At 39.6% G+C, this 24,336-nt stretch overlaps 1 protein-coding gene across 2 annotated transcripts in view; it reads right to left on the bottom strand.

The window, feature by feature from the left end:
* Nucleotides 1-24,336, bottom strand: part of PNKP (polynucleotide kinase 3'-phosphatase) — a 127,821-nt gene that overhangs the window by 61,528 nt on the left and 41,957 nt on the right. For both annotated transcript variants that reach the window (XM_053690799.1, XM_053690800.1), the window contains exons 5-8: nucleotides 23,598-23,677; nucleotides 23,450-23,507; nucleotides 23,032-23,139; nucleotides 13,616-13,687 (exon numbers count right to left, since the gene is read on the bottom strand). In XM_053690799.1, the coding sequence (XP_053546774.1) occupies nucleotides 13,616-13,687; nucleotides 23,032-23,139; nucleotides 23,450-23,507; nucleotides 23,598-23,677 (318 nt within the window). The remainder of the gene's footprint in view (nucleotides 1-13,615; nucleotides 13,688-23,031; nucleotides 23,140-23,449; nucleotides 23,508-23,597; nucleotides 23,678-24,336) is intronic.

Genomic DNA, 24,336 nt, shown 5'->3' with positions numbered 1-24,336 from the left:
GCATCAGAAACAAATGCATTAGCTAGCTTAAGTGCTTTAAGCTTGGCCATAATCTCATCCAATGGAGCTGTGCGAATGGCCTCTTCCAGAGACTCAAACCAGAATGCCGCAGCAGCAGTGACAGGCGCAATGCATGCAAGGGGCTGTAAGATAAAACCTTGTTGAACAAACATTTTCTTAAGGTAACCTTCTAATTTTTATCCATTGGATCCGAAAAAGCACAACTATCCTCCACCGGGATAGTGGTACGCTTAGCTAAAGTAGAAACTGCTCCCTCCACCTTAGGGACCGTCTGCCATAAGTCTCGTGTGGTGGCGTCTATTGGGAACATTTTTCTAAATATCGGAGGTGGGGAGAAGGGCACACCGGGTCTATCCCACTCCTTGCTAATAATTTCTGTAAGCCTTTTAGGTATAGGAAAAACGTCAGTACACACCGGTACCGCAAAGTATCTATCCAACCTACATACTTTCTCTGGAATTGCAACCGTGTTACAATCATTCAGAGCCGCTAATACCTCCCCTAGCAATACGCGGAGGTTCTCAAGCTTAAATTTAAAATTAGAAATCTCTGAATCCGGTCTCCCTGGATCAGATCCGTCACCCACAGAATGAAGCTCTCCGTCCTCATGTTCTGCAAATTGTGACGCAGTATCAGACATGGCTCTCACATCATCAGCGCGCTCTGTCCTTAACCCAGAGCTATCGCGCTTGCCTCTTAATTCAGGCAATTTAGATAATACCTCTGTCATAACAGCAGCCATGTCTTGCAAAGTGATTTGTATGGGCCTCTCTGATGCACTTGGCGCCACAATATCACGCGCCTCCTGAGCGGGAGGCGAAGGTACTGACACGTGAGGAGAGTTAGTCGGCATAACTTCCCCCTCGTTGTCTGGTGATAATTTCTTTACAGACATAGATTGACTTTTATTCAAAGTGACATCAATACATTTAGTACACAAATTTCTGTGGGGCTCCACATTGGCCTTCAAACATAGTGAACAAACAGATTCATCTGTGTCAGACATGTTTAAACAGACTCGCAATGAGACTAGCAAGCTTGGAAAATCCTTTCAAATAAATTTACAAGCAATATAAAAAACGCTACTGCGCCTTTAAGAAGCACAAAAAAACGTCACAGTTGAAATAACCATGAACCAAATCAGTTATAGCAACCAAATTTTCACAGTAAATGTATTACGTTAAAAAAGTATTGCACCCACTAGCAAATGGATGATTAACCCCTTAATACCCAAAAACGGATAATCAATTTAACAATTAACGTTTTTATCACAGTCAAACACACTGTCACAGGTCTGCTGTGACTGATTACCTCCCTCAAAATGACTTTTGAAGACCCCTGAGCTCTCTAGAGACGTCCTGGATCAAGGAGGAAGAAGCAGGAAGACTGAAACTGAATTTTTACTGCGCAAAAAAGCGCTAAAATAGGCTCCTCCCACTCCTATTACAACAGTGGGAAACCTCAGTTAATCGTTTCTATATAGAAATAAACAACAGCCATGTGGAAAATCATGCCCCAAAAGATTTATCACCAAAGTACCTCACAAAAAAACGAATAACATGCCAGTAAACGTTTTAAACATACACTTTAAAAGTTAGGTAGTGTTATAAATAAGCCTGCTACCAGTCGCTTCTACTGCAGTTAAGGCTTATACAATACTTCAGTATTAACAGTATTTTCTTAGTCAAATTCCATTCCTTAGAAAATTAGTTATTGTACATACATTCATCAGCCTGATACCAGTCGCTGCTGCATTTAAGGCTGTACTTACATTACATCGGTATCAGCAGTATTTTCTTAGTCAATTCCATTCCTTAGAAAAATAATTTACTGCACATACCTTGTTTGCAGGATTCCCCACATGCTATTCCCTTTCTGAAAGTTACCCCACTCCTCAGAATGTGCGAGAACAGCCAGTGGATCTTAGTTACTTCTGCTAAGATTATAGAAAACGCAGGCAGATTCTTCTTCTAAATACTGCCTGAGAACAAACAGCACACTCCGGTGCCATTTAAAATAACAAACTTTTGATTGAAGAAATAAACTAAATATAAAAAACACCACAGACCTCTCACAATGACCTATCTAGTTGAGTTGCAAGAGAATGACTGGGTATGACATGTGAGGGGAGGAGCTATATAGCAGCTCTGCTTGGGTGATCCTCTTGCAACTTCCTGTTGGGAAGGAGATATAATCCCATAAGTAATGGATGACCCGTGGACTGAATACACTTAACAAGAGAAACACAATTTAATGAACCCTCACACTCCTCTTGGAACCAGGGACCTCCCCCGCTTATGGGCCCCATCGCCGACACTGATCAGAGAGGTAAACATTCCTTTGCACATTGAAATAGATACCAGGCCCTGTCTAATAATGATATTGAATCTGTTAATACTGTTCCATCACCATTGGCCCAATCACATTTTTTAGGGACCAGTTGCCATTTACAGGATCCTCTAGTTTGGCAACCTGCCTCAGGACTAGCACTACCCCAAAGGTTAAAAGACAATTAGGAAGCGGGGATCTAGAGGAAGAGCCCTCACCCACCAAAAGGACAAATTGCAGAGACTAAAGAAGGGTATCTTCAACTTATCCTCTCATCCTCTTACTGACGAAGAGGTCAGAGTCCTCGGTAGGGGACTCTCCTTTTGCCCATCTAACCATTTCAATGTCTACGAATTATACGTAGATATTAAAAGCTATACAAGGAAGCTATCCTTGCAAAAATATTTTGCGGAGACACAGATTAAGGATGATTTGCTGAGACCTATAGTCACAGACACTATTAGCTCACAAGTGAGGGAAGGTTGCTTCACATATGAACCACACACACTAATGGAAGATCTATTTGACAATTTTATTCATACCAATTTGAAAATAAAATCTTCTTTTGTACCTCCCAAATCCAATACTAATAACAGAGATCTTTTCTAACTTAGTAATAGAAGACCTGAACAAACTCTCTAAGAAAATTAAAAAACTGAGCTATAAAAATAATCCGAATCCAGGTGAAAGGAAGGCTCTGTTGGGACTCACAAAAAAACCTAATCTTGTGATCAGGCAGGCGGATAAGGGGGGGGATAGTTCTGCAGGACTTGCAGGACTATCTAAGTAAAGCCAACCATATCCTTAATGATAAGGAGTATTACAGTACTTTGTATGGTGATCCAACTCTGAAATACCAACAAGAATTATATGACATCCTCTTATCAGGACTTGATAAGGGTATACTCACCAGGAAGGAAATGGAATTTTGTTTCCCTAAGTACCCCAGCACTGCATTCTATTACCACCTCCCCAAAATCCATAAAGATCCCCTCGAACCCCAGGGCCTTCCCATCATTGCAGGAATCGGTAGCCTAACCGATTCCTTGTCCGCTTATATTGATTTTTTTCTGCAAAAGTTTGTTATTTCCCTGGCATCATACATCAGGGATTCAACAGACTTGTTACTTAAATTACAAGCTATATCAATGGATGATTGTTGGTGGAACACCTGTGATGTCGGAGCCCTATACTCTAACATCAAACATGAGTTGGGGGTACAAGCTGTACGTTCATATCTAGAACAAGATATTTATATGCCGGACACACAGAGTGATTTTATCATCCAACTCATCACTTTCATTTTACAACACAAATATTTTCTTTATCAAGGTAAATATTATTTACAGAAGAAAGAAACGGCCATGGGCACCAGGTTCGCACCCAGCTTTGCGAAACTATTTATGGGACAATTTGAAAACACTTATATATATGAATCCCGCTTTGCAGCAAACCTGGTGTTCTATGGCTGTTACATCGATGATCGCCTTTTTATCTCCAGAGGACCACATACACGTAGAACAGAATTAATTAATTATCTTAATAATAATTATTTTGGTATATCCTTCACCCATAGTATACATAAGGACAGGATCGAGTTTTTGGACTTAGTCTCGATTAGGAATTCGGATGGGGCAGTTTCTTCTAAGACCTTCTTCAAAACAGTAGATTGTAACGGCTTCTTACATTTCGAGAGTAATCACTACCTTAGCTGGAAAACCAATGTGCCATATGGCCAATTTAAGAGGATTAGAAGGAACTGCTCCACCCTATCAGATTATGATGAGCAGGCTGGGGTGCTTGGGGAGCGCTGCCTGGAGAAGAGATACCCTAAAGAACTTATTATGAAAGAGCTCACTAGTCACTCACAAAAGTCAAGGACAATTTTAAGGATAGTAACCCCCCTATTCATAACCAGATACAACTCTAATTATCGTGAGATTAATAGAATTTTACTCAAACTTTGGCCCATCCTGACAAATGATCACACACTTAAGAAAATTATTGGAGCCAAACCTAAAGTAGTCTATAAAAGAGCCCCCACTTTGAAGGCCATTTTGGCCCCCAGTAGAAGTGAGAGATAAACCCACCCTCAAGCATAACTTCATAGATGGAGTTGGGCCCAAATAAAAAGTCTCTAGGTGTGGAAAGAAAAGATGTGGGCCCCATCCGATATATGCAGCGTCGCCGGCAACGTTGGTTTTTGCGCGGGTTTGGTATCCTATATACAGCGCCGCATATAAATGCGGCACGTATATTTTACCCGTCGGACGTAGTTTTTTCCCCATAGACTAACATATAAAACCCGCGCAATTTGGTATCCAATATCCAGCGTAAGGCCTTACGTGGCGAAAATGCCTGCAAAAAAAAAACCTAACACCTAATGCATGCGCAATGTCTATCTACCTGTCAACTGCAATCCCCACACCGCAATAACTAATAAAGTGTATTAACCCCTAAACCGCCGCTCCCGGAGCCCACCGCCACCTACATTATATGTATTAACCCCTAAATCGCCGCTCCCGGACCCCGCCGCACCTAAATTAAGTGTCTAACCCCTAAACTGCCGCTCCCGGACCCCGCCGCCACCTACGTTAAATTTATTAACCCCTTATCTGACCCCCCCTACACCACCGCCACCTACATTAAATTTATTAACCCCTAGTCTGACCCCCTACACCGCTACCACCTACATTAAATGTATTGCCCCCTAAACCTAAGTCTAACCCTAACACCCCCTAACTTAATTATTATTTAAATAAATCTAAATAATATTAATATTATTAACTAAATTATTCCTATTTAAAACTAAATACTTACCTATAAAATAAACCCTAAGATAGCTACAATATAATTAAATTAACTAAATAGAATTGACCTCACATTCTATTGGCTAATCCAATCAGCCAATCGGATTGAACCTCAATCCGATTGGCTGATTAAGTCAACAAATAGGATTTTTCCTACCTTAATTCCAATTGGCTGATAGAATCCTATCAGCCAATCAGAATTCGAGGGATGCCATCTTGGATAATGTCATTTAAAGGAATATTCATTCGTCATTAGTCCGTTGACCGAGAAGGATGTTCCGCGCCGGAGGTCTTCAAGATGGAGCCGTTCCTCGTCAGATGGATGAAGATAGAAGATGCCGCTTGGATGAAGATGTTTGCCAGTCCGGATGTCCTCTTCTGCCTGGATAGGATGAATACTTCTGCCGGTCCGGATGTCCTCTTCTGCCCCATCGGATGACCACTGGTACCCAGCTGGGTGAAAACGGCTCAAGGTATGGTGATCTTCAATGGGGTAGTGTTAGGTTTTTTTAAGGGGGGATCGGGTGGGTTTTAGAGTAGGGGTGTGTGGGTGGTGAGTTGTAATGTTGGGGGGGGGGGTATTGTATTTCTTTTTTTTACAAGTAAAAGAGCTGATTACTTTGGGGCAATGCCCCGCAAAAGGCCCTTTTAAGGGCTATTTGTAATTTAGTTTAGGATAGGGAATTTTATTATTTTGGGGGGCTTATTTTATTAGGGGGCTTAGATTAGGTGTAATTAGATTAAACTTTTTGTAATTTAGTGTTTGTTTTTTTGTAATATAGTTTAGTTTATTTAATTGTATTTTATTTTAGATAATTGTAGTTAATTAATTTAATTAATTTATTGATAGTGTATTGTTAGGTGTATTTGTAACTTAGGTTAGGATTTATTTTACAGGTAATTTTGTAATTATTTTAACTAGGTAGCTATTAAATAGTTATTAACTATTTAATAGCGATTGTACCTAGCTAAAATAAATAAAAAAGTTACCTGTAAAATAAATATAAATCCTAAAATAGCTACAATGTAATTAATAATTATATTGTAGCTATCTTAGGGTTTATTTTATAGGTAATTATTTAGTTTTAAATAGGAATAATTTAGTTAATAATATTAATATTATTTAGATTTATTTAAATAATAATTAAGTCAGGGGGTGTTAGGGTTAGACTTAGGTTTAGGGGGTAATATATTTAATGTAGGTGGCGGCGGTGTAGGGGGGTCAGATTAGAGGTTAATATATTTAATGTAGGTGGCGGCGGTGTAGGGGGGTCAGATTAGGGGTTAATAAATTTAATGTAGGTGGCGGCGGGGTCCGGGAGCGGCAGTTTAGGGGTTAAACACTTTATTTAGGTGCGGCGGGGTCCAGGAGCGGCGGTTTAGGGGTTAATACTAGGATAGGTTTATTGCGGTGTGGGCTATGGCAGTTTAGGGGTTAATAATTAGGCTTATTGCGTTATGGGGGGTTGTCGGTCTAGGGGTTAATACATTTATTATTAGGAGTGAGATGGGGGATTGCGGATATAGGGGTATACGTGTCAGGCTTATTTTTGGGAGGCGTGTTAGACAGTTACGGGAGATTTAATACTTTAGTTCGTTTTTTTAGGCGCAGGCAGTTTCTAAAGTGCCGTAAGTCACTGGCGACTCCAGAAATTTGTAGTTACGCTTATTTCTGGACATCGCTAGTTTGTCCGACTTACGGCACTTTAGTAACTGCCAGCGGGGTATATGTAATCCCCCGATGTGTGAGGTGAAACTACGGGCAGCGCGGGTTCCCTCGCTTGCGCCGAAAACTACGCCGTATATCGGATCGTGCCCGTGGAATGTGCTCTTATATCTCACATCGCGTATCCACCTTTACCTTAGAGACAACGGGCGAATCTTTTAATAAGAAGAATTCCATGACCTACAAATCTTCTTTCGTGGTCTACCTATTAAATTGCGACTGTGGGGCCCAATATGAGGGCCACACTTGTGTCTAAATGTTCATGGGACACAGAAAAATCCTATGACAATATTGCCCATTTAACATGTATCTAGAGTTCAAGCCAATGCTTTCATGACCCTTAGGAGACGTGAGCCCTATTGGATCATGAAACTACAGACCTTCCAACCCAATGGTCTCAATGAAAACCTTGATTTGGCAGCTTTTATTTGAATCATCAAAAGGCATTTTTGCTGATCCCTTAGTTTCACTTGATTTTATTCGGAGACAGCACACGGTCTGTGTATTAATGTCTCCAAATACTAGCAGCATCTAGTTTATCCGTGGGTGGGTTATTGTTTCTCCCCTGTGTCTTATCTTATCGAACCCCTTTCTATTCCACTTTTGTGGGATACACATAAAGTGACCAAATTTTGATCAATATAGTACTCCTGGTACAAATATATAGTTATATATACATTTATCAGATGCTTCAATATTTAATCTATACTTCTCTATTTGATAGTTGGGGTTGTACTCCATACGGTATACAGCAGTGAAAAACTGATATTCTTGTCTGCATGTAGAATATACCCTCAAATAGTAAGATTGATGTTACTCCACTAGTACCCACATTTTATTTACATATCCCTTATGTGGATCACCCGCTTAGGGGTTTATTGAACAGAGGTGGTCAGTTAATGACTATACCTTCATAGTAGTATTTATATCACTGCTTTTCCCTCTTCGAGGGTTATATCTCGTGCATGAGAGATACCACCATTACTATTATTATTTTGCCCACATTTATTATGTCATATTTAATCACCCTAGAGGATACTTTACCTCATCGTATCCATATTGGGAGGTGTTGATTTAACTTAACATTTTACAATAAGTCCTTTATTATTAGGTTAGCACACACACTGTTTATTATTTTCATTATATTCACTTTGGATTTTCATCACTCACTATAGCTTTTGTATATGTTAAAGATTTACTGTATATACATACACACTAGTCACCTATTATTGTTCATTCACATACACAGGCCCTACATCAATATTTCACTACCCCTGTATAGTCAAGGGGTTAATAACACCATACACTCGATCTTAGTTTTTTTCACATGTCCCTTAATCTTTCCCTTTTCAAGTTTAGCTGGCATTTCAAATTTGTATCTTTAGTACACTTTAGCTTATGTTGTTAATCGTCTCACACACGTAAGATCACACATTCACGAGTTTTCTTATACTCCTTTTTTTAGTACAAGTTAAATTATCATTCAAATGAGCCATTTATTATTAATAATATAGGTAATTTCTTGTGGCTTCGATACACATCGTTAGTTGACATGGGAATCCCTCTGTTTACTACGTACGGTTCAGAATGCATGAGCCGAAGCCTAAAAAAAGGTAATGCTGCTATTACTATGTAAATGATGGCTCCAAGCAGTATATTCGTCAGTACACACGCCCCCTAGATACTGACTTTACGACAGGAGATTGGACAGACTACCTTACTACGCAGATTACTATTTGACAGATCATTTCATTATGCAGATGACGACTTTTAGCATTGGGCATACACGTCAGGATATACGCACACTTAGAGATTCACTATACGATAGAGGATTGGACAGATTCTTACACACCCTCGGCTGACATGAAGCCATAGTGTGATCAAAACATGGACCGAATTAAAAATCATACAGACACCACTGTTGACACAACAGAGAAAAAAACTCCCCACAGAGGAGCACACTCCGTCCGAAGGACAAGTCAGGCCTTAAAGTTTATAACCAGTACCGAAGGTGGATGAGAACTCTGGCCTACCTGCTTGCAAGCCCAATGAGCTAGCCCCTATGTCGCAACATAGGGTCCCTAAAAAAAACTGGGCAGACCTCACAGGGGATAAGAACCGGGAAACCTGGAGAACAGGTACAGGCCTCACTCGTATTACCCAGCACAAAGGGAAGAGAACAACCTTAGCCGGAGGTCAATACCCCCCCACAGCAAGGTACTAGGCCACAACAAAGTCACTCAATTTCTCTAGAGCCCAAAGGCCCCAAGGGCAGCACTAAGGGAATTGAAATAAGACCAGAGACACCCGAAAGAAAGTAGAAAGAAAGGCTTGGCAGAAAAACATCCCCTAAGCAAAAAGCTTGGAAAAAGAGACAACACCTTCTATCGCCCCAGATATGGAGACGACTAACTCCCGAAGGAAGACAGAGCCTCAACGCCTTCACTTCCTAATTATGCAGCCAAAAAAGCCAGACGAAGTCCAGAAAGTCTCGACCCAAAGGAAGAGAACCTCTAAAAGGACACTTCCAAAGAGACCATGAAAGGCAAAACCGTAAGAACTGCGGTATGAAGGACTTAAATCCTCCAAGTCTCCAACCCACAACGGGAAGGAACACTCTAGTTCCCAAAAATTCGGAAACAACTGAGCATGTCGCTGTGGATCTCAACAGAGTCCCGGCCCACTAGATTGAAAGGAGGATTAGGACTGAACCAATTACCCATGCCCCTATGCAACCACGGACCCTCAAGTCCTCTCAGGATGCTAAGTGAAGCTTGTAAAACAAGACAATCACACAAATCATATTGTGATCACAAGGCGCCCTCACCGGACCAACCGGACATAAAAAGGTGCCACGTGTCTGAACTAGGCTTCAAAGACAGAAGGATTTGTACCCAGTCAGGACCAGCCTGAAACCAAGGGCCCCAGCACTGTCAAGGCCACATAGATTCTCCCCTGATGATGGAGGGATAAGGAACAGTCAGACCGAGTTTTGTAAACAGAGCGACCAGAAAATCGCGAGTATCAATTCCAGAGAGGAAAGTTTCCGAAGGAAACATCACACCACAACATGAGCTTTAAACCAAATAAAAATCATTTTTACCAGATGAAAATAAAAGATAAGGCAACACGAAGGTTATCGCCCAGGAAGAACAGACAGACCTGCAGGACCAGCCCAACAGGGGTTCGAGACTTCCAAACTCAAAACTGTAAAAAGATACACAAATAACAAAGACTATAAGAAGATTACTTTATCCCCTTATGTCTATGTATGCAAGCCAGTCGAAGAGTAAGACTGAGAATCCCCAGACTCATTAAGCGAAGGATCCTCCAGCAACGGCAAAAACGTGCCTAAGTAGGACACAAAGGCGCGCCAGTCGATAACGAAAAGCGCAACATACCTCCGCCGGGACAAAAGGAAACACCGGCCCCGAAGGTTGACCCTCTGAGGCCTCAGGGGCAGTCGCTCCCTGGAAGGCTGAACTGGACCAGGCGATCCCATGGCTGACGAGCCCTGGTTAACGAAACGCGGACAATATCGTATTCACACTCCCGGGAGGTGCAGATGCGCCAGCGATATGGCCATGCGGAACCGCGACGTAACCTCCGGTGGGAACAGGCCACACTCCCTAGGAAGGATAAGTAGCGTTTGGGTTACCTGCATGCGTAGTAAGAGTTGATGGTAGTGAACTTGTCTTGTGAGAAATAGGATCCCCAAAGACGGCTAGCTCAGTGGGCACCCGATTCCCCGATCCCGATGAACAGAGCACTCAAAAACAGCATTTGGAACATAACTGATGGGCATGTACCACCCGGGCCAATTCATATTCTTTGCGAGAGTCTGAATCAGAAACATCCGTCTCCAAGAATCCTCCATAACTGGGACACTGCCGACTCCAGAGAGCCAGACACCAGCGGACCAGGATTTCTCCGTCGCCATGCGGTCAGGAAAACGGAAATGGGGTAAACCGTGCATTCCATGCAAAAGCGCGCGCCACCGAAAAGGCCGCATCACTAGACATAGGCCGTTATGTTCCAAAATAGCCATGAGCCGAAGAAACACTACACAGTAGCAGACAGAATCACATAAACATGATTATAAACCCCCCTGTTCAATAATCCCCCTCAGGAGATATTAAAGGGACACTGTACCCAAAACTTTTCTTTCGTGATTCAGATTGAGCATGAAATTTTAAGCAACTTTCTAATTTACTCCTATTATCAAATTTTCTTCATTCTCTTGGTATCTTTATTTGAAATGCAAGAATGTAAGTTTAGATGCCGGCCCATTTTTGGTGAACAACCTGGGTTGTCCTTGCTGATTGGTGGATAAATTCATCCACCAATAAAAAAGTGCTGTCCAGAGTACTGAAACCAAAAAAAAAGCTTAGATGCCTTCTTTTTCAAATAATGATAGCAAGAGAACGAAGAAAAATTGATAATAGGAGTAAACTAGAAAGTTGCTTAAAATTGCATTGTCTTTCTGAATTACAAAAGAAAAAATTTGGGTACAGTGTCCCTTTAACCCTCGATTCCTAGATACAAAAAGGAGCCTCACTGAGACCCTATTTTAAAGTTATCACCGAAAGATTGTAGCCCCTCTCTGATATAAACAGTTGAAATTACAATACATCCATGATGAAAGTAAAATGAAACGATCTTACCGGAATCTAAGCCGTGGAACAGGAACACGGCCCTTCAAGTGTGACAGATAGTAGCGTCGCCTCTGCCATGGACTTGAGAGAAAAAAGCAGGCTGCGAAACTCGTCAATGCTGATTGCTCGTGGAGCTGTTAATATGAGTTGGAATGGTTTCACAGAAAGACTCTCCCTGCATCTCCGGACTCTAACTTTCAGTCATGCTCTCACTGAGAGGCTGAAAGGACTACTTAAAATTCCAGTCCCATGCCGAAGAGTACTACCCTCCATAAGAGACTATCGAAAACTTCTGACACTTCTCTGCCAACCTCCTGGGACGAAAGGCAAAGAATGACTGGGGAATGAGGGAAGTGTGAGGAGTATTTAAGCCTTTAGCTGGGGTGTCTTTGCCTCCTTCTGGTGGTCAGGTTCTAAATTCCCAAAAGTAATGAATGCAGCTGTAGACTCTTTCCATTTATGAAGAAAAAGACAAACTTAAAATATTGCGATTGTCTTAACGTAGTGGAAAATAAAACTACTTGTGCGTTAACCCGATTGTGTTTAACCAAGTGCGCTAACCCGCATGAAAATTTTAATATTTCACTTTCCATTTTTCTTCACATAGCAGAATATGTTACATTTTTTATTTATTTATTAATTTATTTATTTTCTGTAATGTAGGGATCCCTCCATACCCTCCTACCTCCCTGACCCCTCAAAAATAATTATTCTCTTTCCCCTCCCCTACTGCACCACCATATTTGTTACTGGAAATATGCCAGTGTGCAGTCTGGGGATGGGGGGTTATTTTTTTTTTTTTCCTGTAGTGTAGGGATCCCCCGCACCCTTCCCACCACCTCCTCCTCCTTCAAGCGATCTCACTGTAAGGACCCACTACCCCTCTAACTGTTCCCTTTTCCATAGCGTAGGGAACAATTCCCCCTTTATTCCAAACCTTCCACGGCACCACCACACCAGATACAGACAGTGACTCTGTCTGTATCGGCGATCTGCCTTCATATGGTAAAGGATCATAATTAGCGCTCCCTTACTATATGAAGACAGCTAAGCTGACAGTGGGGACCACAGCATGCAGCAAATTGTTGGACTGAGGTACTATTTCAACACAGTAAGCTGGGCAAAGTACTGTGTGACGTAGTACCTATGTCCATTTGGCTTAAGGGGTTAATGAGCCTTTAAGCAGCTGGTGCATTACACATTGAAATATTGACTACTTATGTATCTGCATATGCACTTTGCTGAAATACTATATAGTTTACTTTTAAAAGAATCTGCTACCAAAACACTGAAGTCTAGAAACGCTCACACAACCAATAACTCTCCATCAGGTATTACAAGTTGTTGGTAAAAATGTTTAGCCAAAGCATTTTATCATGCACAAATCTGTGCTATCCGACATGAGCACACCATTCCACGGCTCGGGCAACACATATTAAAGAGACAGTCTAGTCAAGATTAAACTTTCATGATTCGGATAGAGCATACAAATTTAAGCAACTTTCTAATTTACTCCTATTATCAATTGTTCTTTGTTCTCTTGGTATCTTTATTTGAAAAAGCAAGAATGTACGCTTAGGAGCCAGCCCATTTTTGTCTTAGCACCTGGGTAGGGCTTGCTGATTGGTGCGTACATTTAGACACCAATCAGCAAGCGCTACCCAGGTGCTAAACCAAAGATGGGCCTGCTCCTAAGCTTACATTCATGCCTTTTCAAATAAAGATACGAAGAGAACAAAGAAAAATCGATAATAGGAGTACATTAGAAATCTACTTAAAATTGCATGCACCGGAACCATGAAAGTTCAATTTTGACTAGACTATCCCATTAAATATCTACTTGTAATGGCCAGCAATGTTACACTCTATACCGCTAGCATTTTTGCATTCCACTTGTAATCTAGATCTGAATGTTTTAAAGGTGAAGGATAGTTACACAAATTTAAAAAGTACATAAATATTAACAAATATTAGTGTATGTACATGTGGTTTGTACAGTGATTAGATCACCAGAAATAATGTAATTCCCTGATAGCCTGTAATAATATTGGTACATAGCAGTAAGTACTCCCTACCTTATCACACAGATGGTCCCACATCCCAGTTACAGGTTTACGGTAGATCCCCATGCCAGTGGCAACAAAGACCTGAAATGGATTAAAAAACAGCACATTTTGTACCAGTTCAATAAAACCACTCATAATGGGATTAGCAGTTTCATCTCAAATTAAATGTAATTATTTATTATTAAAGACAAATTTATACCTTAATTGCTATCAACATTTTCAGTGTTGGTTTGTCTTAAAGGACCATAATAATGAAAAAATGACATGCTCTAATTCGTTAGAACTCTATGTGTTTAAACACATATATAAAGTACATTGCAGGAGCTGCAGAACAGCCCAATCAGCAGGAAAAGTTGCACTGCTTGTAAATACGATTTGCATTGATGATTGAATTAGCAGCATTTTCCAATGATAGCAGTGCTGTCGCCGAACAGTATTTTAATTATGTGCTTAACCCCATAGATTTGGGGCATCACTAGTGTTAAATTTATGAATTAGAGCACACATTTTTTTACATAATTATGGCTTTTAAAGAGAAACTCTCATCTAAGAATAATAAGTAAATGAAAAAAAAACTCTCCTAGAAAATGAGACACAAGGCGAAAAAGCACAGAAAAAAAACTAAGTTAGACAAATGTTTTATATCACATAAGCAGTTGTTTTGGTACAGTAAAATATTAGGGATGTTTCCACCAATTCTCACAACACAATGCAAGGTAATACAAAAGGAGCTGCTGGTTTGCAGACTCAATAACAGGCTGTCTGTGGCACTAGGCTTAATGCTCTGCATGTGGGTGTCTGGAACTTTGCTCATAACCCCTGGAATTTTGCTAATAACATGCAAGCATAAATAACCACTTGAGTTGTTCTTTTGATGCAAATGAGCCACCATTGTTTTAAGGATGTGCCACTCATTTGTAGGAACTCCCTCCTGCTTCACGTTATTTTGTCTGTGTACATCCCTGCCTCTTAGGAAACACGGCACCTTTAAGGGATATGAAACACTGCTCCTTAAGTAAAAAAGGACAGATTATGTTAAAAACATAAAAAATAGCACTTAGAAAATCTCAGAGTAGCCACTTGCCTTTAGTAAGATAAGAGAGTTACAATTATAAAAATGACATTTTATAGTCACATGATTTTTGCAAAACGTCCTCTACGGAGTATGGTCAAGAAAATGACTGGAGCAGTGAAACCTAGTTTGTTTCTCCTAGCAAGCAAGGGAGGTTTCCCCTTTTGCCTTCCCGTAGAGACCACAGCCCCCCGCATTTTAGCACATCCCACATTGGATATTTTGTGATTGGCTGTAACGCCTGGTGAAAGAAACTTACACGCCGCCTGTTAGATGCGTTGCTGGGCTTTGCATGTGACATTCAATTTTAAGAAACTCATCCTATTTAAATGCATTGTTGCTTCCTATAACTTTGGAGCTCAACATTTGAATATTTAAAGGGACACTCAGGTTATATTAAATTTTCATGATTCAGATACAGCATGTCATTTTAAACAACTTTCCAATTTACTTCCATTAAAAAAAACGTGCAGAGTATTTTATATGTACACTTTTTGAGTCGGACAGATAGCGCAGCATGCTAAGGCACTGTGGCTGAGTTCTGTAGTAACCCAAGGGTTGCAGGTTCGATCCCCGGTGAGGTCCACTCAGCCTTTCATCCTTCCGAGGTCGATAAAATGAGCAGCGCCTTGAGACCCTTACGGGTGTTTAGTTGCGCTTTACAAGTACCCAATATATACATACCAGCTCCTACTGAGCATGTGCAAGAATTAACAGACTATACGTATATGCATTTGTGATTGGCTGATTGCTATGACATGGTACAGGGGGAGTGGAAATATACATAACTTTAAAATGTGTTAGAAAAAAATCTACTACTCATTTAAAATGCAGAGTAAATGCTATTGTATTGTCTTGTTATCTTGCATTTGTTGATTATGCAAATCTACTGTGTTTACTGTCCTATAATTTCTCTTTTATGTGTATCCGTGAAACAAATGTCACATTAATATAGGGAAATGTAACATTTATAAAAATTCAATAGCATAAACTATTGCCACTGGGAACAATCATTCTACCATTAGAATGTCAAAAAATGCTCTGGTAAATTGTTTAAAGGGACATGAAACCCAAAATTCTTCTTTCATGATTCAGATAGAGCAGGCAATTTTAAACAACTTTCCAATGTACTTCTATTTAAGTTGCTTAATTCTCTTGGTATCCTTTGTTGAAAAGCATGTCTGGATAGGTTCAGGAGCTTGGAGCTAATTGGTGGCTGATGTTGTATGCCCATTTTAATTGGCTTACAAATGTGTTCAGCTAGCTTCCAGGAGTGAATTGCTTCTTCAATAAAAGATACCAAGAGAATGAAGCAAACTTGATAACAGGAGTAAATTGGAAAGTTGCTTAAAAATGTATAATCTATCTGAATCAAGGAAGAAACATTTTGTGGGTTTCACGTCCCTTTAACTTGAGTTTTTTGTGCACTATACATGTGACAGGAGGTTTTAATAACTATAAATAATTTTTCTTATACTGAAAATGACTGATATTGATTAATGACTCGAATTGTTAAGGCTTTATTATGTTAGACATTTTAACACAAATGATTTGTGTTATGAGGGTCTGCAATGTTCTTGCACCGATCTGTGGGGGAACAAAATGTTTGAAGAATATTGCAAAAGGAAGACAGGGAAGGTAATAAGGATTTCAATGGGGTATAGTGCCAAAGACGGACACCTATAGCTCTGAACAGTGAGCTAACTAGCTAGCTTAGAAGATATACTAATAAAATAAATGTGTTCAGAGCGCCTCAAAATGGGCTAAGTGTTGTACAATGTATAGAGTGTGTGATTAAAAATATTTTAATTGTAGATCTAGTAATTTACACAAGAATAAAACATACTCAAAGAGTCTTGAGAAAGGCCTAGAGGAGGCCGAAACGCGTTGACCACAGCTGGTAAGCACTATTCTGATTTTATATATGTTTTTAGTACCATCTACACTATTGTTGTTTTTATTTGTTTTTAGGTTTATTTAAAAAAAAAAAAAAATTGGATTAGAGTTTCTCCCAAACCACCAAGGGTTCTCACCATCAGGAACAGGAACCCCAGCCCATCAATTGGGTTTGACCTAAAAGACTGTTGACTTTATTCTCACCATCAGGAACTTCAGATGGACTCTCACCACTAGGAAAATAAGGTTTCCTTTTCTACACATTATTAACTTTTGATTTCTATTTGGATCTTCACAGTTAGACTTTTATAGGATATTGTTTGTTGGATTGCAATCACTGACTTTGTTCTCTTTTTTCCTTTTTTTTTATCACTAACTTTGTTCTCTTTCATTTTTTGCGCAACATTTTTTCAATTTTTTTTTGAATTTTTCACATAATTTTTTCATTTTTGAATAAGAAAGCTGACACTGTTTGGTTTCTTTATATTTGCAATCACAAAGGATAATTTTTCACCCTCTTTTGACCACTCTTATAATTTTGGACACATTATTACCACTAACACTGGTACACAATATCTCTTACGGTATCCTTTTCCCAGTCGATATCAGCAATCGATACATTTGATTTTATTGTATTTATTTTTTAAATCCACACCTTGGATTGATTTCTTTCAGATATTGTTTGAATTTTATTTTTTTATATTTTTATTGGAGGTTCTATCATTGCCTCTACATCAATTCATCATTCAGTGTTTTTATATAGATATATTCAATATTCAATTTGTACAAGAGTGGATCCACATCTTATTGTTTTTATTGTCATTTATTACCACTGTACCCATTGTGGCATGTTTTATTCTTGTGTAAATTACTAGATCTACAATTAAAATATTTTTAAGCACACACTCTATACATTGTACAACACTTAGCCCATTTTGAGGCGCTCTGAACACATTTATTTTCGAAGACAGGGAAGGCCCAGGAATTAATAGTGTCTTAGCACAATCAGTAATGGAGGAGAGCTTTTTGACTGAAAGTTATTTTTCACAACATTAAAACACAAGTCTTCTTTTAATCACAACAAGGGACCGAATTACCCTGAAGTAGCTACATTTTCCTATGAGCCAAAGAAGGCAACATAATATAAAAATTAAAAACTTTTCCCACCCACCCACCCTACAAATCTATGTAGACATAAGCATGAGTAACAAGTCAAATAGCTTTTATGGAGCCCATTGCACAAATAGCAACCTAATTCCCTATCCAGTATGTATCTACTCGTATGTACGTATGACTCCAGTACATAACACCCACACTTGAGGAGCCGTTGGCTCTTTGTAACCATATTGCAGCCGTCTAATCTCAACAACCATTGATTGGGCCTCATATTACTCCTCACTCTCCACTGGGCGTGTAATTGCCTGAATCAGCAATGCATCCACTGGGCGTTACAGTCAATCACAAAGTATCCCATGTGGGATCTGTGAAAAAAAAAAAATGTCTCCCTGTAACAGGAAGTAACATTCCTTGCACAAAGTAAGATTAAAAGAAAATGAAAAAAAATATTTAAAAGGGATTTCAGACTCCTAACCAAGCCCCAAAGTTTTAGGAGAATACTGATGTATTCCTACTCCAGCTTGCTCCTGTTTGTGTAAAGAGTCTTTTCATATGCAGAGGAAGGGGGAGCGGGATATGATCTGATTTTTTTGCTATAGAACCACTTGCAGTGGGTGTTCCAGCTAACCCTTTTAACAGTGCTAAACTGGGAGCTTCTAAGTAAGTTTTTAAACAGTTTTATACTGGATTTTTAGATCAGTATCTGTGCAAATGATTCTTTATAGTATTGTCTACTACATGCAGTTAAATGAAAAATTGTGTATACTGTCCCTTTAAGTATAACCCACTGCATATTGCTTTTTTTATTACAGCAATTAAATAAACTGTTTTATATCTCTTTAAAGACTGGCTAGTTTGTATTAATATAAAAAAAGAACATTCAGCACTAACATGCAGTTTATGTTACAGCCTAGTTTCTTGATTGGGTCAGTGGGTTGGCATGCAAAAAGGCAGGAAATCAACCTGCAAATGCACTATTATCAGAAACAGCCTGGGTCTACTAAAGAGCTGTGATCTCAAAACTCTCTGGACATGTAAATAAATAATGGGAGCTAGCTGGTGGCTAAACACATGTCTCTTGTCATTGGCTCAATTTATGTGTTCAGCTAGCTCACTGTAGAGTTCTGCTGCTCTGGAGCTAGCTTTAACTGCATTTAACCCCTTTGCAGCAATAGTGCAATAATAAAATGCTCTAATATATTCTAGCATTTTCTTTTTACACTTTTGGGTTCCTTTAATTCTGTCAGTCTAAAAGGAAGGAAAGGCAGAAGTAATGTGCTGCCTACATTCCCTAAACTCATGTAAACAGGTTTTCAGACCTAATCCCAGTGGAGTGTTTTATTGTTTTAACAGGAATGTGTTGACATTGTTCTTCATATAACATTTGTTTCCCTAAAGAAAACAAATTAGGTTGACTTTGCACACAGGGTTTTCAATTTAACTATTCACCTTTACCATACAACATGTGTCAAGGGTTAAAAAAAGTGTTTCAACACAAAAATAAAAGAAACAAAGCTGAAAATCGCAACCAGAACTGTGGGGACTAAAAATGTTTTCTTCTTTTATTTTTTAAAATAATTAATCATTTGATTAATTTAATTAACTAAGGTGTATTTATTTATTTTTGCTAAATTCAATTTTAAATATCACTAAAATAATAAAATAGGTAAAAACTAGATGTAGCAAATATAGAAACAAAGTGTTCACTTCACAGTATGCCCACATAAAAAAAAATCAATAAACCCATACAACGGACAAAAATAAATACTATGTGTGTGCTAAATATAGCATGTTATACAGAGAATTTAGTATTGATAGGAGAGAGAGGGGGGGAGATAAGAGGAGAGAAAGCAGAGATAAGAGGGGAGAGAGAGAGAGAAAAATGGAGGGGGAGAGAGAGAGAGAAAGGGAGGGGGAGAGAGAGAGAGAGAGAAAGGGAGGGGGAGAGAGAGAGAGAAAGGGAGGGGGAGAGAGAGGGAAGAGAGAGAAAGAGAGGGGAGACAAGAGGGGAGAGAGAAGAGAGAGGGTATAAAAAAGAACATAGAAGAAATAAGAGGAGAGAAGGAGAGAGAGGATATAAATAAAGATGAGAAAGGATATGATAGGGGAGAAAAAGAGATGAGATAAGGGGGGAGAGATAATATAAAAAGGTAGCAAGGGAAAATAAGGGGGAAGAGCAGGGGCGTATTAAGGTATAGGCCAACAAGGCCTGTGCCTAGGATGGCAAATTTTGGGGGGCGACACTTGCACCCGGTCGCTGCACTGAATTTGTGGCTTGAAAAAGAAAAAAAAAAAGATTTTGACAGGAGCGACCATGTGACCAGTTTTTCGCTGAGGTCATGTGACGTTTTCGAACAGCCACCTTCCTCATGCTGAGCATGAATAAGGACAAGTAGTCCGAAATGTTGCTGCTGTTTTTCTGCTGATGCTGCAATAAATTTGTGATTACGTTTTACCACATTTGAATGCTGCTGTTTATTTAGAATACTTGGATATCTTTGTGGGGTTGTGGGGTACCCTGCTACAGCTCTGCACCCAGTTTTAGGTGTGTGCTTGACTATCTTTTTGTACTAAGAACTAGAAGTCAGTCAGTGGCGAGTTGGCGACATTGGAGCAGCCTATAAGTGGGAGCATTCTCAGTGACAAGAGCCTCTTTGTCAACATGTTAGGAGGATAAATATCGCCGCTGAGATAGGCGAGTGCACACCCCTTACTCTCCAGACTGGTTTAAAGATCAGCCCCACGCTGCAGAAAAGCCATACAGCGTTGCAGGCTGATGAGTGCAGTGGCACCACCTGTCTCCTTGTGTTGCCGATGCTACTGAGCCTGTGGGTGGTAGATCTAGTGGGTCTGTATATTCTAGGGCTGGGCTTCCTTCTGCTTAATAACATATCTTTAAGCTAGCAGTTTCCTTCCCTCCCCCTTCTTGGCCCTCAAGTGCGGTGCCAGCCTTCATCTGCCTGCAGCAGAAGACAGGGCATAGGAGAGGATGTACTGTAGCAGTGAAGGAGGTAAGAGGGGGATGTTATAGCCAAAGAGCTGTTTAAGAATCCCTTGTGAATCATGTGTGCTGCTGCAGGACAGGTCATAAATACCCCCAGCCCCCACCCTCCTGTTCATAGCAGAACACAGGCTTTTTTTAGCCTCTTTGCTCCTAGAGGTGATGGGATGCTGGAAGAATTAGTTATGCTGTGTGTATTGCTTAAGACAGTATTTTGTATAATTTTCCTCCCCAGCTTGTATTTAAATTTATGAAAGACAAAATTTAGTTTAAAAATGATCTGTTCAATCAGTCCCCTCACAACACTCACTGGGACAGTCTGGAGCACATTTTGGCTTTACATGGGCTTTATCATCCCATGATCCTGCAACATGCTCAGCCCTGGGTGCTCACTGGCACTCACAGTAAGCTGTGCTGTCCCCAGGTTCCAGGAGTGTTTTGCTGCTCGGGAGCGGACTTTAATTGTGTGTTTAAACCCCTTTGCAGAGATTAAACACATAGCTATATGCAAGCAATAGTTAAAAACCAAAATGCTGTAACATATTATGCCCCATTCAACATTATATATATATATATATATATATATATATATATATATATATATATATATATATATATATATATATATATATATATATATATATATATATCATACCTCCCAACATTTCAAAATTCAAAAGAGGGACCCCCCCCCCCCCCGCGGCAAAAAATTGAAATGTGGTGGGTGGGGCTTAAAAAAATCATAAGACCAAAGTAATATAAATAAAATTCTAAATAAAGTCATATATTTTAATACACAGGCAGCAAATCAAACACAAGCTCAAACCACTGGTATGGCTATGTGAGCTATGTATTTAATTAGCTTTTGCAAAGACGTTAAATATTTTTTATCTTAATTGGACATTTAATAATAAATTCTTTAAAACTGCTCACTGCATTCCCCATTAATATTCTGGATTCTGGCCTTTAAAGTCAGTAAAAATGCACAGTAGCACACTACATAGCATATACTTACACATGCAGATACACACACACTACATAGCATACACTTATACATGCAGATACACACACAATACATAGCATACACTTATACATGCAGATACACACACACTACATAGCATACACTTATACATGCAGATACACACACAATACATAGCATACACTTATACATGCAGATACACACACACTACATAGCATACACTTATACATGCAGATACACACACACTACATAGCATACACTTATACATGCAGATACACACACACTACATAGCATACACTTATACATACAGCCACACACACACACTACATAGCATACACTTATACATGCAGATACACACACACACTACATAGCATACACTTATACATGCAGACACACACACACTACATAGCATACATTTATACATGCAGATGCACACACACTACATAGCATACACTTACGCATGAAGATACACACACACTACATAGCATACACTTACACACGAAGATACACACACTACATGGCATATACTTATACAGGCAGAAACACACTTATACATGCAGATACACATACACACACTACATAGCTTACATTTATACATGCAGACACACACACACTACATAGCATAAACTTATACATACAGATACACACACACACAGAGTTATGGATACAGATAGACACACACACTACATCATATATGAGTATCTGTAATTCATTGTATGGGGTCCTGGGGTTGGCAAGCACATTAGCTGGCAGTCTGCGGCTGCCACTGTTTGTTACCCTGGTATTAGCACTGCTCATTGTATAAAACTGAAGGCATGCTAGTATTATCACCAGGGGTTAGACATCATCACTACCAGAGGTAGGTTAGAGAGGTCACCATTACCCGTGGTCAGAGTGTATACAGCCTTCTTACTCCTGCATAACCCACACACCATTCCTTTTCCACAGGGAATATAACAGGTATTTAACCCTGTCAGAGCAAAGTCAGCTGCTTCTGAGTATGGGCCCAACAGAATTTAAAAAAAAAAAAAAATTTTTTTTTTTTAAATGCCTGGGGCAAATCGGGACAGATGGCTAGCAAACCGGGACAGGGGGACAGACCCCTAAAATCGGGACTGTCCCGCGAAAATCGGGACAGTTGGGGGGTATGTATATATATATATATGTGTGTGTGTGTGTGTGTAATCTAAATGGGTGCAATGTTTTTGAAACTTGAAAGGCAAGTGCCCACTGTCAACTCACAACACCATAAATAATGACCAGCTGTATACAATTCTTGCCAAATAAGAACAGAAAAAATATATGAGGATAAAGCCTGAATTTCAAATATTTTAAAATGATATGCAATGATCTGCACAGACCTGCACAGGAATTCCCAAACGCTCCAATATTGCTTCAGTTTTTGCTTTAAAAACTTCGGGCCTTAGTTTGCCCCGACTTATTCCCATCTGATTGGTAAAGAAGACAACCTGGGAAGATGAAAAAAGGTGTTAGATAGAAAAGTGAGACTCCAGTATGCTGGCAGATATTATGTATTCAGTAGAGATAAAATACCTTGTATCCAATCACTAGACTAGTGGACACTGTGATGATATCTATTTCCACAGAAAGAATAAAATCAATCTGCCGGGCACAGAATCCTGACTTGATGTTTGTTCCCTATTTCTTTTTCTAATTTCAGTGTACTGATTGGAATCAGCCTTGTATGTGTTTGGCTCATAACTCTGTGTATTACTTTTAATGTGACTTAATAGAGCTTGTAAAAGAAAAAAGAAATACCTTGTATCCTTCAGCTAGAAGAGATTTCAGTTTTTGGGGAACTTCTGGATATAAAATTCTGAAAAATTGAAAGACAGATATTTTTACATTAATGGGACACATTGTCTTTTAATTTAGTCCTATTATTGTGTGACACATATCAGCTCACCTCCAGTCATCTGGGCCAGTAGGAAACACTTTGCCTGACTTTGTAGTAATGATTGTTCCATCTATATCAAATCCAACAATCTGCAAAATAAACAGGTCAATAATATATCCTCTCCCTACTCTCTAAGGGTTAATTTTTGTGTAATCTCACATGTGAAGACAGAAACAATATGACAACACCCATTTACAGGAATATGATTTGTTTGCTGTCATTACAGTAAAACCGATTGTATCTTTCTATACTTTTATGGGATTTAAATAAATAAATATTTGCTACAGAAAATGAACCAGCTGCTAGTGTTCATGTGGTAAAATATCCTTAGTTTCTCAGCCTTATTGTGTGATAACTTAACTGGAATTAAAGGGTCTAAAGCACTGGTTTCAAAGCTGTCCTCGGGTCTCCCTAACAGGCCAGATTTTCAGGATTACCTTGGGTGAGAGCCAGTGGCGGGAAATCCTGGCCCTGCAGACCCTGCAATGCTGGGGGGCAGCATCTAAGAGGGGCCTGTACAGCTTTTCAGGGCCAGTGGGCTGCATCACCTACTGGGGACAAGTGGCAGGGAGCAGAGGGAGGCCATGGAGCAACCTGTGTGCACAGCGCATGTTGAAAGGCTTTTCCAGTGCAAACCAGGCAGCGGGGGGCCTAGAACAACAATTGCTGGGAATAGAAAAAAATTGTTCCGCCCCTGGAAAGAGCAGGTAAAAAAAACATGTTTACTAATCAGCTGAATATTTCACAT

Source organism: Bombina bombina, chromosome 8 (assembly GCF_027579735.1).
Source record: "Bombina bombina isolate aBomBom1 chromosome 8, aBomBom1.pri, whole genome shotgun sequence".
Taxonomy (NCBI): domain Eukaryota; kingdom Metazoa; phylum Chordata; class Amphibia; order Anura; family Bombinatoridae; genus Bombina; species Bombina bombina.
Note: the sequence above shows the minus strand (reverse complement) of the source record. Positions and strands in the feature narration are given on the sequence as shown.